This window comes from Battus philenor, unplaced genomic scaffold (assembly GCF_028537555.1).
Source record: "Battus philenor isolate CCGP_79_NKW_IND1 unplaced genomic scaffold, ilBatPhil1.0.hap1 SCAF_12, whole genome shotgun sequence".
Lineage (NCBI taxonomy): Eukaryota > Metazoa > Arthropoda > Insecta > Lepidoptera > Papilionidae > Battus > Battus philenor.
Window position 1 is genome coordinate 4,421,076 of NW_027181674.1, and position 20,259 is coordinate 4,441,334.

The 20,259-nt window shown below is 32.3% G+C and overlaps 1 protein-coding gene across 1 annotated transcript; it reads left to right on the forward strand.

Annotated features, from left to right (window-relative positions):
* Positions 1–256: 256 nt before the first annotated feature.
* LOC137932784 (zwei Ig domain protein zig-8-like) lies at positions 257–18,534 on the forward strand. Its single transcript, XM_068776458.1, has 6 exons — positions 257–354; positions 5,032–5,240; positions 14,972–15,182; positions 16,035–16,162; positions 17,147–17,315; positions 18,208–18,534. The coding sequence occupies exons 1-6, from the start codon at positions 294–296 to the stop codon at positions 18,318–18,320; spliced, it is 891 nt and encodes a 296-aa protein (XP_068632559.1). The 5' UTR covers positions 257–293; the 3' UTR covers positions 18,321–18,534.
* The last annotated feature ends 1,725 nt before the right edge of the window (positions 18,535–20,259 follow it).

Consider the following 20,259-nt stretch of genomic DNA (forward strand, 5'->3'; position numbering starts at 1 on the left):
ATTAAATGATGATGAAATGATGATGAGTCATTAAAATAAATGTAATTTAAATGATACGCCAATGTGTTATTATTCAGTTCTTGTTAATTATTAATACATTGAAACTGTTTGAACGTCATAAAAGAACTGTTGATGGATTTGTATGGGAATATTAAATTAACCTGTTACGAAGCTGTTCTTTATTGTCAACATTTAAAACAAAAGCTCGCAAGACTTCGCTGGAAAGTTATTAACGTAGGCTTTGTTTTCAGGAACGATGACCTCATCTCGGCTGCGCCTGTGAGAGTTAAGCAATGACGCGTAACCTTGCCGTCGCTTGCCTCTTCTCTATTCATTTCTTTTCCTGTGTCATTGGTGAGTATTTTTTATAATATTTCGGTCGTCATAAACTGTCTGACCTAGTCTTTAAGTGCATAATCTTGAATAATGGTAATAATTACCCGTAACGACGCAAACGAAAAATTATTTGTCTGGAGTGGCTGTGGACGACGCATATCGCTTGAATAACCGAAAACTCCTCGGGTGGCGACCACTAGCCGATAGACGTGGTGCAGAACAGTTACATCTTTGTTGTGAGAAGCGCAGGATCATTATGGTGTTTAATTATGTGTTAAATTCGTTTTATATTTGATCAAATATAATATATTTGATAATATATGGTTTAATTTAAAATATTCGATTTCCTCAGAAAACCTGTTGATACAATATAACTACGGTCTTGAGTTTTTGCCTCAAACTAGCTAAATACTCGACTTTCTAAATCACGTAGCCGCCGTTAATAATTGCTGTAAAATTTAATAGAACATTGAAATACTTTTTTTTCACAAAGTTAAATATAAAATTTAATTTTGAGAAGCTATTAAATAAAAAAAATGATAAAGAACGTTACGTGTAAACATTTTAACAATAAAACTAGGCGAGCGCTTTTTGTGTGGCGATAGTGTCAATCTAGTTATATTCTGGACTGAATTTACTTTATTCCTCGCTATTTTTGGCGCAAAATAAATTTAATCCGATTAAATCACTTTTAATTGATATTTTAATTTTCTACATTTTCATATGAGACGTATATTTAAAGGATTTTAGAAAACAAAATACGTTATGTTAACCGTGGAAGGTATTTTTTGCTAAAGGTTGTTAGAAAAGTACAAATAATTCGACTCTTCTAGGTTAGTTTTAAGTTTAAGGCAAACACGTCGGTGCGTCAAACTCGTACCGATAAGACTGTGTCACTGTGTGTGCGTAAGAAAAGATACAGATCAAGTGCTTTTGACAAAAGCGAAGGACGATTTTCTTTATGATTTGCTTAAGTTTATAGTAATATACAAGAATAATGTTTCTACTTTTAGTAGGATTTCAGTCGTGTACTAGTTTGTCAATTTCTCGAGTATAAAATGTTCTATAAAATGCATTGTTGATGTACCAAAAAAAGTTTTTTTTTCTTCTCTTAAGACACGTTATTAAAAAAATCATAAAGGACAGTTGTTACTTTGCTATTGCCACACATTACAATTTTGCATACTTACATGTATACGCACACATGAAGCCGCGCACCGTGATATATTGAGGTATTTATAACACTGTGGTCCTTATGTCAGTGATCTAAGGATCAGTAATCTAAAGATCTATCAGTGGCTTAGACAATGTAATTGCTAAAATGGTAAGAATAATTATATGAGGTTAAGAGGCAATAACGGTGCTACTGTATCATAAAGATATTGCAGAATTCTCACGGAATATTTTGATATAAAAAAAATGTTCACTGTGACTTATAGGAGGGTAAAGAGGTAATAAATTACAAAGTAAGCAATAAACTCCGGGCCGCGTAAAAGCGTGCTGCGAAATTCGCTCATTGAAAAGTCAAAAGTTGCGAAATCGTAATTTAAAATTCAACATTTAATCAAGCTTTGTCTGACAAGCGGGTTTTACGTCCCTTTTGAGGACATTCCATTTTCCATACCATTTCTTTCATCTAGTATTTTAGGCCGTAACTCAATTAAGTTTTAATTTAACCCTTGGGACGTTCACAATTTTGGACAATTACAACACGAATTATTAATACAATTAATTGTAAAAAATATATTTTTTTCGTATTGTTCTTTATTGCTCACAATTGCTTAACGAAATGGCATGGGCTGAAATGGGTGTGATCCGGTCATATAGCGCATGAAACTGATAGGGTCTTGTGATTCTGAAGTTGAGACCACATACCGGCAAGCGCAAAGGTAGTCCACCCACCAGGTACACAGATGACCCAAATAAGGTCCTTAGAACACACTGCATGCAGGCTCCTTTCAACCGGTCTTATAGGAAATCTATAACTGAGGCCTTTATCTACCAGTGGACGACCTGCGGCTTAAATGATAATGATGATTGTATAAATTGTTTTAACCATTTATTTTATTATCAAGTCTATTAAATTAAATAACTGATATAAATATTATCAATTAGCCATCACCAGATTCAAAAACATTACTATCATATTGAATTTTATTATATGAATCGTTTTATATTTATTTCAAAATCAAATAGACGATGAAATTAAATTAAATTTTAATCTCTCTTAACATTTATAATAAAAAAGATATATTGATTAAATAAGAAGTTTTAACATTCCTATAATTTGGATACAAATTAAAGAATTAGTTTTCGTATCCCTTATAAGTACAAATTACGTAACTTTTTCCAAAAATTCCCATTGCTTTAATTTTCCAAAAAATAATAGTATTTAATAACTATATACAACTTAACAAATTTAAAACATTATGACACTTCTAGACATCTCCAAAAAAAAAAAACGAATACTTGCTGGCAGGAGATAAATATAATACATTGTTATAGTTACGAAATTTATTTCCCGTTCGCTCACGGCGTATAAAATAGTTGTGTTCTGGTATTTTGCGATATTAATCTGGGAAAGTCCATCCCTAGTCGTGCCGATCTATTCTTGTTCCATTTAGTTTCGAGATACTGCAGAACTGTTTAAAATTTACTACCCAGTTCACAACTCACTAAGCGTTTGGGAACGAAATTAATATTAATTATTTAAAGATACTCCTAGATAGTTTTTTTTTATGTATAAAATATTAATTATTTCACACTATAACAAAATTTAGTTCTTAAGATCAAAGTGTAAAGTCATCAATTGAATCTTTAAGTACTTTGTTTTTTTTATATATTACGCCGCTTAAGGAGCAAGAAACTGATGGCTGTAACACATTTAATATTTAGTAAAACTGTCATCAAAATACTGTAAATAAACAAGTGATAAATTTTGATCAATAAATTTAAAAAAAAATCTAAAACCTTTCATTTACGTTGCCGTTTACTTCCTGCCCTTTCTACCTGTTTTATTCATTTATTGAAAACATTTTTCACTTCATTCACGAAACGACAGAAGTGCCCAATTCGATAGGAAATAGAATCACAGTTTCTCCTCTATAAGCATCATCATATCAACTGATTGTCGCCCACTGCAAGTCATAAGCCTTTGTAAGAAAAGGACCAATATTTGGCCACTTCCGCACATACAGTGGTAGTCGTGCAACAAAGTGCACCGCCCGCCAGCCCGCTGATAAATTCGCATGCGGCAAATAATGCGAATCACATAACTACCACCGTTAAATCACTCAACACGTGATAGTTGACGCACAATTTGTTACACGACTACCACTGTATGTGCGGAAGTGGCTAAGTATTGGTCCTTTTCTTACTTGTGATGGACATCCGCAAAATAGCGCCTGATTCCATTAAATATCATAAACCTTTCTCCAAAGATCGCCACGATGATCGATCTTTCGATGCCGGCATCCGGCTTCGCGACTTCAACTACATCGTTGCTTCACCTAGAATAGAACCTACTACTAGCCTACGTCGCGTCTGGCGGCTCAGGTATGCCGCTCGTAAACCTTTCGGACCCAAGAGCCACCGGTTGATTTAATCTGAGAAAAACCTAAAATAAATACGGTCGTGTTTTCGTAATCAGTTTTACAAATATTAATTTCTAGATTAAAACATATACAGCTATTGGCACTACACATTATTCAAATATAACTGAATAAAAAGTACTTTAGCTTCCATAAAACATTTTCCATGTCACCCAGCTAACTAACGTAAAATCCTTTTATAGTATGTCGCCGTCCACAACAAAGTCAATCTAGGTCAAACCCACCTGGCCATCATCGGCGTAACTAATACAATGTACGATGTGCATTGTTTTTAAATGTTTATTTTATCTACCTGTTGTTTTAGAGATTGCCAGTTATAGATTTTCTTTTTTTTTTCCTGAAAGATAGCAGCATTAAATGTATATCAAAATTTATTATTACCAAAATATTTCAATAATATGAGATATCGTTTCACACAGAATCAGTTCTAATAGAACTTCCTTTTCCATGGGAAATAATTATATCTGAAACCCACAAAACTAAGGTGAACAATTAGTAAGATCTAGCCAACGAAATAAACAAGTATTAATTCATAGTTAATTTGTACACGGTAGAAGTAGGAACGAGAGGTATAACAGCGAAATCTCTCTGTAATACGCTGAAAATTTAGGTCGCTCAAGAGCGATCATAAACTAAATTCTAGAACGGGCTTTCCAAACAGCGTTAGTTTCATTTCAAATTAGGTTAGGTAAATAGAGGAGTATGATTGGTAAAATGAACACTATTGCTTTGCAAAAAGACCTCCTTACACCAGATCATCGGCTTCTCTATCTACAACGTGATAGACCCAACACCCGTATACTGAATCCTTGGAATACCTGGGATTTCTTTACTCTATAAAAATTGAATTAATATTTTATGCAAAATAACTTTTATTCATAAATGTATACATTTGTTTATAATTACGATTTGATCTAAATTTTGAGTTTTTTTTTACAAACTTTTCGTTCTATAATCACTTAAAAGTGATACTTTAAACATCAACAAAACGATTTTTTAAACAAAATGTTAATATTTGCAAATTTTCTCTCATTAGTAATATTGTTTAAAAAGGAAAAATTATAATATTAATTCTCTTCCACAGTATGTTATCAAGACAACAACAACAGCCGACCGCGCGAACAAAGCTCGGTTTCAGAATCTTCTAGAAGATTTCGCACGGAGTTCTTAGAAGACTGGCCGCAGACACCTGGAGCTCCATACTTTGACCCGAGCACTCCGGACAACGTGACCGGCCTAGTTGGACACCCAGTGACTTTACTCTGTAAAGTGAAAAATTTACAGAATCGTACCGTAAGTGTATTTTTATGATGTATTTATTTAATATGCACCAAATTAATAAATGGAAGAAATATAGTTTAAAAATCCATGAAGCTCTCCTGAACGATAAAATAATAATTTTAACTACAAAAATATGTTTTAAAAATACTTTAAAAAATCCGGAAGGCCTTCTTTTTCTCATTAGTCTAGAACATCTTCAGTTGTGAATTCAAACATTTTGTTAGTATATTTTAGGGTCAACATCTGAACTAATTTCATTAATCAGAACAGATACGTATTTTTCTTAATAAATAGCCCGACTGTAGTGAAGGTTTACTGGTCGTTTTATTATACGCATGATATATCCTGATAGCCAGTTAATTCAAAAATAATTACATTATATGCTTTAAAGTGCCATTCAAATTTATACATGACAATAATTTGGCGATATTTATGTATGTACATTAATCAACCATATTAAAGAGTGGACACAATAGATGGACAGACGTCTTTGTTAAGATCTTTGTAAGATTCTGGATGCAGGCAGTGTCCCACCGAGTGTTTCCCAACGTCGGGCCCACACCCCACAAGGGGTAATTTAATTGTTAAGGTGGGCAATACGAAAGCTGATTTGACACGAGTTTTAATCTTTTGCTTTAATATAAAAATTATGAGTTTTACATGTCGTAAGAATTTTAGATAGGCAAAGGTGAGAGACGGCACATAAAAGGTTCAAAAATACTGGTCCAACCGTTTGCTGAAATGATGATGATGATGCAAGAATATTAAGGTTTCTTGATAGCGCCACTTTGTTTTAAGAGTAAATTCAACATGAATATGTTGCTTGGGCAACGAAAAGGCTATGTAAAACAACAAGAACACTTTCGTGCTTCAACGTCAAAGGATTTATTTGAAGCTAGATGAAATGCGTAAGGAATTACCATTAGCATCCTGAACATACGTCCAGTAGATCATTATAGATTCCAATCTTGAATCTTAAAGATGTGCAAGTCGTATGTTCTTGCAATGGTGAAATCGATGTCTTATAAAAAGGATTAAATATTAATGTAGAGTATCACATATCATATTCTAACCATTAATTCATATTCCAACGTGTTACAGCTTATATAAAAATAGAGAAAGCAGATACACGAACCATATTTTACTTAATTATTTATCACTCTTCAAAAGCATCATGACCTGAAATTATAAAGAATTTCAGACTCGGTGTTGTAACGAATCTTAAAATCATTGGTTACAGTTGAACACAACATCGAGTGCCTTTTTAATTAAATAAATATTCCAGTTTTAAAACATCCGAATATAGTGGGTAAAATATACCCTGGCATATTATATTTGGTTCATAAAAATATTTTAAATAGGTAGCTTAAATTTTATTACAATGTTTATCAAAAAGTATGAAAGAGCGTAGTTTTTAGTTATTGTAAAGTAAACTTGAAAATAAAGAAAGGTTCTTGGAAATAGTGTACATTTGTTGTATTATTTAAAGTTGTTATTTAGTGTAAAATTGTAAAGGTAGCTTTCATCAAATACAATTACAATGCTACGGAGCATATGGAAAAATACATAATATTGAAAATTAAAAATTTTAAGCCATATTTAATAAATTCACTATATTGATTAGATTTAATACATAAAACACATATTTTTAAAGACATAATTGACTACTCTACTGTACCTACATAGAAAATTTTAATTATTGTTCACTAATCGAAAGTAATAGTATGATTTTTATTTTTCTTGAAATAAGGATTCAAACTTTCTGTTAAAATTAAATTTCAATAATTCAGCAGAAAAATTTATTAAAATGACCCTAAAAAGTACTTAATCGAGTTTCGCTGAGTCTAGAAAAACCCTTAGTCTCTAGGGATATTTTTGGACTTACAATCTTTAAGAAAAACCTATAGACATGCATTTAATTTTATCTAATTCTATGGTAAGGGATAGGATTTATTGTTAATAGCTATTTAATCTTTTCGCCCTTCATTTATGTATATAAAATAAATGATTTATTTAAAATTAGATAATACTCAAAATTGTAATATATGCAAGCAGACAGAAACTTATTAGTTGCAAAGTTTTGATTATGATTTTATTAAAACCAAAATAAGCATTCATATCACAAATATTGCACTTGGTAAAAAGACTACTGTCTATTTTGTTATATGTTTATTATATTTATATTTTATTACGCTGTCGTGGAGTTTACAACTAATCTGGAAATCAGTTATAAAAGTTACAAAACTGTAATTTTGATTACGTAAGATACAAGATCTTACCAAGTTTGGTTGCCCGTGGAAAAATAAGATACATTTTCTCGTAAATATTTTTTTGCTTTTTTGCGTATTTTAATGTATAATATTTTGCTGGTCATATTTTAAATTAATTAATTTCAATTTTAATCCGCTTTTTGAGATTTTAATCTACGAAAGTCGATCTTGACTCGTACATATCCCTTCTTGTTTCAGCCAATTCAAATGCCAAACTAAATATTTACGATCGCCGCTAAAATTATTTCATATTGCCTATAGACTGTTATAAAATATACCAGTTTAATATATTACACACGATACTATAGCTGCATAATATATTATCTGTATTAGATTTGCCAGCGATTGGTGTCGACTAGAGATAAAATTTGTGAATAGTTTTATTGATTTAGGTTTTATTTTTACCTACTGCATTGTACCATACTGTGATCGTAAAGGAAGGTATCAGGCACGGAAAGAAGCACGATATACTCTACTATTCCCACTAAGCCTTATTGAAAGTTGTCTGTTCTCACCAACCGATATAGTGCCAGTTTTATTTGTATAAAAATGTATGAGACGATACACCGAGCGTATCGGCTACGGCAAAATCTCGTGGAAATTTTGTTGCCGCTCCGTGTTTAGTGCACGAGGATGTTAGACGAAGAAGTAACAATTTAGTAGGCATACTCTTAAAGTGTTTGCGGAAGAACGCTCCTTATTACTGGCCATTACAACCACAATACTTTTTAAAATAACACTATTCCGGTGCGTTCAAATTAAAATTAGAACACCGTTTTAAATTCGGGGTCCATCAGTGAGACATTTGCTTCCATTGCGTTTGGTTAATCCAATTGTAATATTGTAAATAAAACATGATTGTAAATATTTTCTGTATGTATGGAAATATATTACCTCGATCACAATTAGCTTTTATATTTCTCCCAATCGAAAAAGGAACAAATACGCACACGAGGAACGCGTATAGTTTCATACATTTCTTCATGATATAGTACGTTGTAGTGAGCGAATATCGTAACTATCCCATTCTCAATGTTCTCTGATGAAATTTATTGTAAAAAAATACATAATAAGTTGTTTTATTACTTTATATCGAAAGCACTTTATAGATACATTTAAAGTGCTTACTACGTAAACTTGGAACGATTTCCTTTGCGACTTAACTATTTGTAACCGCGGCGGAGTATAACGACACTTGTTCAATCTTCGGTTTTGCGCATTAAAACTTACTCGTGATAGCTTCTTCGAAATGTGACGTCGGCTTTTGGTGTTTATTCAAAAGAAAGTTTGGTGATATCAAAACTGAAATAATATGGATTCTATTGTATTGTGTCAGAGAAATTTTAGTTTATTTAGCCCTAAGGCTTGAAGTAAGGAGTTCACGGAACGGAGAGGTCCGTGAACTATACAAAACTAAAGCATTCGGGTTTCCGAACCTGCATTAGGCACTCAGATGAAGGATGAGGTAGTAGCAGCGAGGCATACCTGGTCGAGTCTGTGTTGCTGATTGTGTGCCGAGTGCGGAGTTAAAGCATGGAGGGCAGTGTAGACCACTCGGCAATCTAATGAAAGATACTGATCCTACCTCGGATCGCCCACGCTGTTCGCCGCGGCGGCGTCCGGAGACCGATGCCGTTTACGTAACGGACGGTGGAAATATGGTTTGAAACTGACGCTTATATATGAAAGGATGAACATTTTGTCATCAATGTCATGACAATTGACAGATGTCAAACATAGACCTTCCCCCTCCAAAGTTCGCAGAGATGACCAGTCTTAGGCTGACTGAATCCGGCGATTTCCAGCTTTATTTATAAAAAAAATATGACATTTATTAAAATATTAATACAATTTGATGGAACATGTGCGGTTTTATAACTCTTGTAATTTTTGAAGAGTATAATTAAAAAAATATTGCAGAGAAACTCACAGAGTAGTAACAATGTAAAGAATGTTAAACGAAAAGCTGCTACTGGTATAAAATACAAAGAAATATGAAAAATGAGCGAAACGCTTAAACGTCGTCCCGCTCTACATTGTTCGATTCCTGAATATAATTCAAATTCCAGCGCTGAAAATTTTCTGTCTATATCACCGCAGAAATTAATTCTAATGATTTTTTTAAACTTATGAAATCTATAGATATTTCACTTAAATAATATTTTTTATAGTTTTCAATATCACTGTTATTTATTCTTATAAGATTTTTTGGTATCATGCCATAAATAAACTAATGCATTTTAACACAATTAGCCTTTACATTAATTGGAGGTAATTTGATAAGAGCATTACACTCTTAATCTAATTTCGCGTAAAAATAAAATCATGATTTTATTTTTAAAAATATAGTAACATCAATGTGGAACGATTCTAAATGCATGCCAATTTTAGTAATTACTGCATCATTTTAATATTAAATGCCAGTCGACAGCGGTCGGAGTGAACGCCGCAAGTTTTTATGTCCACCGCTAATTATTATTAAATCCACTGAATTTCGGTTCACTGTTATTTATGTACGTATTTGTTTTAAATAAACCTACATAAATAAACAGACCTATCTATATATTTGTATCTTTTATCGTCTTAAGAGAATATCAAATTTAAAATTATTTTATTTATTTTGAGTGACATAATATAGACATATAAACTTATTAATGTGTGTGTTAAATTCTCAAAATTAACTTTTATATTTCCTTTGTCTTACGTCATTCTCTCCAATCCTGAAAATTGTGAACGCCTCTCACAAGGTTTAGCCATTAAATGGCAGGCCATCGATGGCAAATTTTGGCCACTTCTATGAGTAGTATACCATGGTGTCTAATGTAGTGTAGATTTGATTGGATTACCACATTGGACCTCGTTCACTTGCTCTTTTATCCTGTACTTTACCGATGATTATTTGCTTTTCCAAGTCATTGGTCGTGCTTTTAACACTACATCTGAAGACTCAAGCATTCGTCTGAGGTCAACGGTAGTGAGCCTATTAATAAGTTGCTTGAGTATAAAGTTGTAGTAGTTTAACTAATGCGCAACATTTTCCTGCAATGCTGTATCTGAAGTGTCCTTATTGTATTCCGTTGACTTTAGTTTAGGGTACGCCATCATAAAGAAAAATCAAAATATAAATTCTTTCATTTTATTCAACCAATTGGAACCTTGAAGATGATTACCAGAGGCTTAAGTGTCAGGGAGACTGCTTATGATGATGATGATGATGATAATGATTCTATTTATGATATCTTCTACCTTTGGTTTTGCATGCGATAAAATTACTATCAAAGACTAGCTGTCCACCGCCCGCTACGCATTGTATGTCCTGCATTTTGTGGGTGTTATTTTTTAAAATCCTTTCTTGGTAATTTTTAAGATGCTTTAATAATATTAAAACCGTGTTATATTCCTAAAAGAACCTTTTTTCGAAAGTATGCAATTTTTATTGTACCCTTACCCCTTGCAGGTAGGATTACATAAAATTCGTTATTAGCTGATTTTTACTTAGTAAAAAAATTATTTTTACCAAGATTCAAGTTTTACAGCCAAATAACTCTAGAGATATCATGATGAGCGCATATGTAGAAATATCTTATCTATACAGAGAAATAATAAATTGCTTTCTAAAGCATAATTTTTTAATTATGAAATTATGAATTTGTTTTAGAAAATTCTATTTTAAAATATCAGTGAATAAAATGTGTATGACATTTTCCATGTTTTGTATTAATGATTCCGGCACTGAAATGTGAATTCGCAAAAGTTTTTCAACAGTTTTAATCTGCTCGAGATATATAGCATTTGCTGAGTTTGACATTGTTGTAAATTGTTGTTGAAACATCGTCTGGACCGTTCAATGCTCATGTCACACAAAATCAAATATCTAGAACGCGGACACAACTGCGGTGGCCTCGTAAAAGTTGTAAAACACAATTTACTGCTTCAATCCACGGAGGATTCTAGTACATATGAGTATTTTGATATTCGGCCGGCTACAACTTTTTGTAACACCACGATGAATTTGTACAAACGAAATTTGTAGTTGTAACGCAACTTTTTTATAGCACAAATATTTTATTTTGGAATATTCGGGCACTTTACGACTACAAATAATTTAAGAATTTTTTTAGTACAAATTCCCACATATAATAATAGAAAATTATAATATTACCCGCAACAATATTGAATACATTTGTTACTATTTGTTATTACTTTTGCTTACGACTATAGGCTTTTTTCTGTACAGGAAGTATTTTTTTATTTTTCTTTGACTAATGCAAAACAATCTTGCAATGGTATTCTTGCAGCAGTAGAGGACTGAGACGTGCGATCGTAGGTCGTGGGTTTAATTCCCTCGATACTTTTTTATATAATTCATACTTTAAGCGTTAATTATAGCGTGGTGGTTACAATATATCTCCAGATTACCTAAAGGGGAGGCCTGTACCTTTCAGTAGGCGTCTATGGGCTTCAACGACGACGACGACCGCAAAACGATATAAATTATCTTATACAAGTTATACATGTACATAACTACATAGCATTATGCGTTTTTCGACAAGATCGTCCATTGTATTTTTACTGGCTTTGTGATTTCTTATTTTGTTTATTGATCAGTAAACTTTGTATGAATATTTTTTATGCGTTTTAGGGTCACAACTTTTTTTCTCTTTCATCATATTGCTTTTAACTTACAACGATTATTTTGTTCTCTTCACCGTAGATTTGGTAAAGAATATTTTCATCATTGAGTTTTCTGTTTTTTTTTTCTATAACTATAAATAAATTAAACAAATTTAAGTTATTACTATAGTTAAATTTATCATATAAACGTAGAACGCTTTGTAAGTAACCATTGAAGCGATAAACAATAACGTAGGATGCAACTGGGAGTAAACTGCTGTGGCTGGCACATGTACTTCTAGTGAGGGAAATGACTTTGACAAGCCTCGGGACATTCTAATTTATTTTGAGCTATTTTGAAATGGAATATATTACAAATAAATATTTAAGTTCGATTGCGAGATAGTTTAACATCAAACAATATTAAAAGAAGACTTAAGTATTACTTCTTAACAATATATATAACGAACTCGAATGAGTATATAACCCATGATGTTTACTGCCGCTCCAAACAGATGCCTCCTTCACTTATTTCCGTTTTTGATCAACATTTTATATTATTTAATTTAATTTTATATACACTTATCCTCCGATTTACACGGTTGATACGTTCTTAAGAAAAACGTGTAAATCGAAAATTTAAAATTTTCAAGTCAAAACCGTGTAAATCGAAAAGCTTGCAGAAAATGCATAATTTTGCTATTTGACGGTTGTGATTTTTTTCAATATTTTTTGGTGTACACAGAAATAAATATAAAATGCATTGACAAGTTAAAATATATAATATATTACGGAAACATTTTTTTTAAATAAATTAAAATACATTAAACAGAAAAACAAAAAATAAAACCAAAAGTGTTTTATTATCCTTTATCACTGTCAGAAATTACTCCCATTCTTTTTTTTTTTTTTTGGAATCGAAGGTTCGAATTTACTTTCATCACTCGAAGGTATTTGTGCCGATTCGATGTTTGAAGCAGAAATATTTACATTATGAGAGATGGTAAAAAATCGGTTATTAAAACAAAAAAAAACCTATTTGGAAAACCGTGTAAAAGCGAAAACGTGTAAAACAAGTACCGTGTAAATCGGGGGATAGGTGTATTTCTCATTATTCACTATCAATTCTGAAGACACAAATATAAACACTGTTGGTTTCTTGTGCTATTTGCCATGAAAATACAGTAACTCGTATAATGTGACTTAGTTTTGCTAAGCTTTTATTCGCTCAGTTCTTTTCAGTCGATGGACGTCCACTGTAAAGCAAAGGCCACCTCCAAAAATTGCCACGATGACCTGTTTTGCGTAGTCGGCATCTAGTAACCTTCCATGATTTCAACCATGTCATCGTTTGCATGAGCAATGTGCCCCATCTACTTCCTATTTAGACGAGCAATTGTTCGAGCTACGTCAATAACTTTGGTTCTTCTGAGGATATCCTTTATTCTGATTATTCTGGATCTGATCTTTCAGCAAAACTCCGAGCATAGTTCTCATCATTCGGGACAAGGGAGACCTCTACTTGGTTATTACTTACTTTATGTACGTTACTTGCTTAACTTATATAAACATTTAATTGTTTCATGTCAAAAGTTTAAGTTTTAAAATATTTTGATACAAAAAACATTTACATTTAAAGATTTACTTGTTATATTAATTAATTTATTTTTTGTTCCGTGAGTTATTACAATTTTGCAATTATAATTTAAAACATTCATACGGGTGTAGTGTAAATTACACGCCCAACTACAAGCAAACGCGAAACGCGAACTGTCCAGACAATAAAAAAATATGCAAGTTCTTTATTCGCCTAACGATGTCTTAACAAAAACACGCTATTTCGCTATGAGAATCCTAAAACTCAAACAGTAATGAAATAAATATTCTCGTTAAACAAGCTTAACTTCTGTAATTAAAACTATTCTATGTCTGCCTTCTCCGTTTGTGTTTAGCTGCGATCACGGCCGACAGATCTTGACCACTAAGCTAGTGGATGACTCGTAAAAATATTGAAAAGTTAAAGCAACACTGGGTAGGTCACATGGTCACAAAACAGATGGCCGTTACGACCTTAAGGTTCTAGAGTGGAGACCATATACAGACAAGCCCAGCGCAGAATGTTCACTCTCGAGCAGGATATATGAATTTGTAATGATCGTGGGATAACACTGCAGGCCGCTTTCAGTTGGTCTTATTGAAAATCTGTGATCGAGGCTTATATGTCTCAAATGATCTCGACGAGGCTGTAAATAGTCACGTATTTTTTTTAAAGTTTAAACACTTATTTAATTTAACATTTAAAACATTATAAATATTTAATGGAATCAGGCGTTACCTCGTGGAAGTCCATTCTCAGTAAGAAAAGAACCAATATTTAGCCACTTCCGCACATGCAGTGGTAGTCGTGCAATAAAGTGCACCGCCCGCCAGCCCGCTGATAAATGCGTATGCGGCAAACAATGCGAATCACACAACCGCCACCACCAAATTACTCTACACGTGTTTCACCCCTCCACGGGGAATCTCCAGGAGTTATGTTACACCGATTAGTGCCAAACATAGAGTCCACATTATAAAATAAAACTTATTGTTATAATAATTTATGTGCCAACATGAGTACTGTTGCTCCCCACACTAGGCAAGGCCTGTACCTCAAGGGCAGTAGCAGCGAGATTCACAGATCTTATTGCATGGCAACATACAAAATAAGGTTATGAATACATTGGAAAAGAGTAAGGGTTATGTTTCTAATAAGATACACACAGAAAAAAATATATCTAATATGGAAGTGGTGAATAGCAAAAATATTTATTTTAATAATTGATTGAATTTTATTGAAAGAAATTTATATCTACTTAGGTGTCATGGGTGCGTCATCGAGATATACACCTGTTGACAGTTGGTCGGTACACATATACTTCCGACCAGCGCTTCGAAGCCCAACACAAGCCACGCTCTGAGGAATGGGCTCTTAGAATACGTAGCCCACAGCGCCGCGATTCCGGCCAGTACGAATGTCAAATATCAACTACACCTCCTATTGGGCATGCTGTATACCTTACAATCGTTGGTAAGTTTTACTAAGTCATAGTAAAAAAATATTGAGGATCTTTCAGCAGGTTCTAGAGTGGATATCACGGGCAATCACAGTGAAGGACGTCAAACCACATACTGGTTAGACGATACGATATTGTCGTCAGAAGAAACCGGATGCAGGCTACTTTTCAGCAGTCCTATAGGAAAAGGAATCAGTGGAAATGAGGCATATAGACAAAATATAGTAATGGACACTCTGCGGCTAAAATTATGATGATTATGATTTGGTTAGAATTAACTGCGTCATCTATTATATGTGTGCCGTATAAATCATTATATATGTCTGTTTATTCTCTAGTTCGTTTAGAATTGTAGTAAGTATAATTTTAAATTAAAATATATAAAAAACTCAGATGAATAGCACGAGTTACAGAACCCACTAAGCAATAAACACTGAACCCTATTTCCATGAACACGCGTGACCTTAAAGTTATTTATAAATATTTGTGTACGGTTCTCGAAAATTCTAACCGAGCATTATCTCGAACTTGCTAGAACCTTATCTGCAGTATAAATAGGTATACTCTCCATGACGACAGTTGTTGTTTTTTGAGTAATAAGATTAAGATCTACGATTAGTGATACAAAGTGATGATTTGGTAAGTTATTTGGACGTGATTTCTTGAGGAATTTGGAAGCGAAATTTGGACTAAGCCAAGGTATACTTTGTGTTAATGTAGGGTTACCATCTGATTTGAGAATAAAAGACTCCTTGTAAATCAGTGGTGTTTCATTTCGAGTCAGAACCCACAGTACATAAAAGTACTAATGAAAAATTATGTAAGCATTGTTTTCATTCTTGGTGTAACATATTTATTTATTACAGAACCCGAAACGGAAATTTTAGGTGGATCAGATCTATTTATATATGCCGGTTCAACGATAAACCTTACTTGCATCGTCCGTCATACACCAGAGCCGCCTAATACTATAAATTGGACTCACAGAGGAAAGGTAACGTAAATAATATCGCAATAACTTTTCAAAAGCCTTTAAACATAGAAAGGACATACAATGATTGCAACTTGTTTGTCAGAACTATTCAAGATAAAAGGGTCTTTTTCATTATGAATGATATTTATATATGCGCAATTATTTCAACGAGGCATTCGCTTGTCTCTTAATACAGTTGCACATGCAACATACAATATTCTCTAAAATAGATCGACGTGAGCATCATAGAAACAATCATCTAAATATTAAGCAGAATACATTCATTAAAGAATAGTTGACATTTTATGAAGTTTACATCATAATATCATAATAGGATATAACACTTTTTGAAAAAAAATAAATTTAAATTAGTGCTACATACATTTTCTGGGTTGTTAAGAAATATATATTTGACAATATACAGACTAACCCAAGAAGGGTCCTTTCATTAGTCCTATTTTAGATTGACGTTGATTTATGGGAAACTTTTTATTTCTCTATAAAATTGTGGAAATTCTAGCAGATATATATACGTTTTTTGTTAAGATATTAAGAGCTTATCAAATATTTAGTTTCTTACAGATTATTTAATGGAATCAGGCGTTACCTCGCGGAAGTCCATCCTAAGTAAGAAAAGGACCAATATTTAGCCGCTTTCGCACATGCAGTGGTAGTCGTGCAACGAAATGCTCTATATAGTGAAACTCTATATAGTGACTCTGTGTTTGGCACTAATCGGTGTAACATAACTCCTGAAGACGCCCCGTGGAGGGGTGAAACACGTGTTGAGTAATTTGGTGGTGGCGGTTGTGTGATTCGCATTGTTTGCCGCATACGCATTTATCAGCGGGCTGGCGGGCGGTGCATTTCGTTGCACGACTACCACTGCATGTACGGAAGTGGCTAAATATTGGTCCTTTTCTTTCTTACATATTATATTTATAAACAGCTAACACTGCGGAGTTTTTGTTTTTAATATTGCTAATTATGAAATCATTGACTCAGACAATAAATTTCGACTCAACACGTGGAGGCATCTCATTAGTGACCGAGAAAGGAATCCACAGCAGCAGTAGGCTGCTTATTCAAGCGGCTCGCACGTCCGATGCCGGCTCATATCAATGCGTGCCAGATAACGCACTATCAGCTACGGCGAGAGTACATGTATTGACAGGTAAATGGACATACCTCTTTCAATTGTAATGGAGCCCTTCAACTAACAATATGGTGTATGATACGGAGTTCATTTCCGGTTTGATTTTATCAGGATAACAATTTGTATGAAATGTACAGGGTGATTGGTTATAGATGAAAGATTTAAAGGGATATAACATTTTTAAAAAGCGATTTACAACATATTAAAATTAGAAATTTTCTGCCGTCTGTTCCTGCGAACTTATTTATCTCGAAGTTGTTGCCATATCATATTTCCTATAGAAAATAATAAATTATTGTTACATATTTTAATTTGATGAGTGATTGAAAAACGGTGTAAAAGCTATATATATTTTTTCTAACAAAAGTGCAATACATTCACGCCATTCACTCATCAAAGCTTTAACTTATATAAGCAATCATCCTTATAACATAAGCCTACTCTCTCTAGCCTGCTCTACTCTCTGTATTAAAATTATATAGAGATAGGTACCAGAATGCTTTATAGTAGTAAGCAATAAAAAATTAATGGAATTACATGAACCTATCGAGAATTATTATTATTGTTATTTGCTACATTTAATTGATAGCAAAATAATTTAATTTTGTTTAGCATCTATCTCTACTGCAAATTCTTATTTAGTACATCATATGGTGTTAGTAAAAAAGATTCTATAAAATATTAATGTATTATAATAAATATAAATACAATATTTTACAATAAAATCCTCGTCGTATTTAACAATGCAGTATACATTTCATAAACATTTTTAATAATATTTACATACACTCTAAGGTATTATACGATGTATAAAACTAAGTGACGAATAAAAATTATCAAAGAGAAACACATCTCTGTTAACATCGCTTCAATGCATACAATATACATGTTAAATTTATTAAAATTGCAGGTGAAACACCAGCTGCTATGCAAGGTGGTGCACAATGGCCCGGCGGTTACGGTTTCACAAAACTAATGCTTGTCGCGAGTGTGGCACTACACTTATACACGTACATTGCATAAAGAACCAACGTCGTTTTAAATATGTAATTAGTGATAAGATCTTTAACTTTGTTTAAAAAAAATATAACAGTGAATTGGAATATTGTATATAAACGCCTTTATTTCATTCAAGAATATCTGTGCCAAAAATGCATAGAATTACATCCTTAGTATCAGGGTAAAAAAATTGAATAATTTAATTCTAATATTGTAAGAAAATTAGAATAATTCTTATCAAAATCAAATTCATTGTTGTATAAAATACAGTAGTTGAGAAATTTTAACAGTATGATAGCAATTGTTTTAAAGTACTCCGGTTAAATGAAATAAAACTCATTTTATAATGTTTGTTTCAATTTATATGACCTAATATTTGTTTTTATTATTTATATTATTATTTATTAAAATATATTATTAAAACACTATTTCGTTGTATTGTTCACAATACTGATTACTTTCTATATATTTATCTTAAGCTAAAGATTTATAAGCTTTAAATAATTTAAACCTCTTTCTAATCACCTTGTGTAAAGTGATCACTCTGAAATATGTTATCTTGATTCATTTTACGTATCCGAATGCAAAATGCCAATTACTTCTGAAAGTAGAGAGTGTGCGAGGACTGATTGTAAACAATAATTTATTTTATTTAAATTTTTTTAATTCGAATTTTGAAAATGTGATTTATAATACATTACGTTATTAATTATTTCTGAAACTATTAATTTGTTATAGTGTTTAACATATGCTTACCTATATACTCTTTTCAAAGCTTTTACACCGCTAATTTTTCCAATTAAGAATATATAATATATTAACAATTATCGCTTACGATATATTTCGTGCTGTCAAAAGTTATTGGCTTATCGCAGCTAAACAGAAAAAATAAACTAAATTCTGTTCTTTTTTAAAAAAATACATAATACATTGATGTAGTAATAAACAACGAATACTTAAAAAGTAAGAATATAACTTACTTAATTTTATCGAAATATGTCCAGTAACAATTATGAAAATATATTAAAACTTATAATATTATATATACTTTATTAATTATGGACAAAAATTATTGCGCGTTTCTTTGAAGTTTCAAGGCAGAACATTATCTACCGTTTGTCATCTTTTTAGATTTTTGAGTTAAGAATATTTAGGATAAAGAATAAGAAGAGCACAAAAAATTAAGCAGAAAGAACAAAATTAAAAAATTATTAAACATCATGTATATTTCGTACACTGCGAGACTTCATTAAAAATGTTATACTTGCATTTGCAGTTTAATAACATAAATTATATGTTTTTTTTTTTTTTACATTTTAACATCATTACTTAGATTATTAACGTCAAATGGTTCACAGATAAACACATGTTTTTTTTGACGGAGTGTTACTAATACTGGCATTTACAGATTAAACGGACTTGAAGGGTCGGAGCCCGTAAGATTGGCTCGATTTGGAGCTCCGGAAAGCCGTTACATATCTATCTTTTCATTACCGGATTATTATTTTTAATTTACTCTTCTTTTGTTTTTTACACTTTTTAGAATCTTCGTGCTTATTCTATCAATAAGAGCTTTCCTCATGGTTCATCAAAGATATGAAAAAAAAAATTACCGAATTGGTCGAACTATTCTCAAGATTTGTGTTAAAAGAATATTCGTATGTGTAGCTAACACATACGAATATTCTTTTTTTAATTTAAATATATATGCTTAATTATATACAAACACACGTTAATACAATGATCCCTACTTGAGTCGTACCCTGTGACTAGGGATCGTAATTTTTGGTAAGATTCTCGGACTATGTCACGCCAATTGTGCCACTTCGGTTACAGTGGTATCGAGCGTGTAGATCGGAGCAGTGTAGGTCTAAAGCGTTGTGGTCGCCGTCCATTTATACTTCCAGTGATCAAAATTAACATCAAATGTTATCAGAATCCAAATAAAACATCATAATTGAAA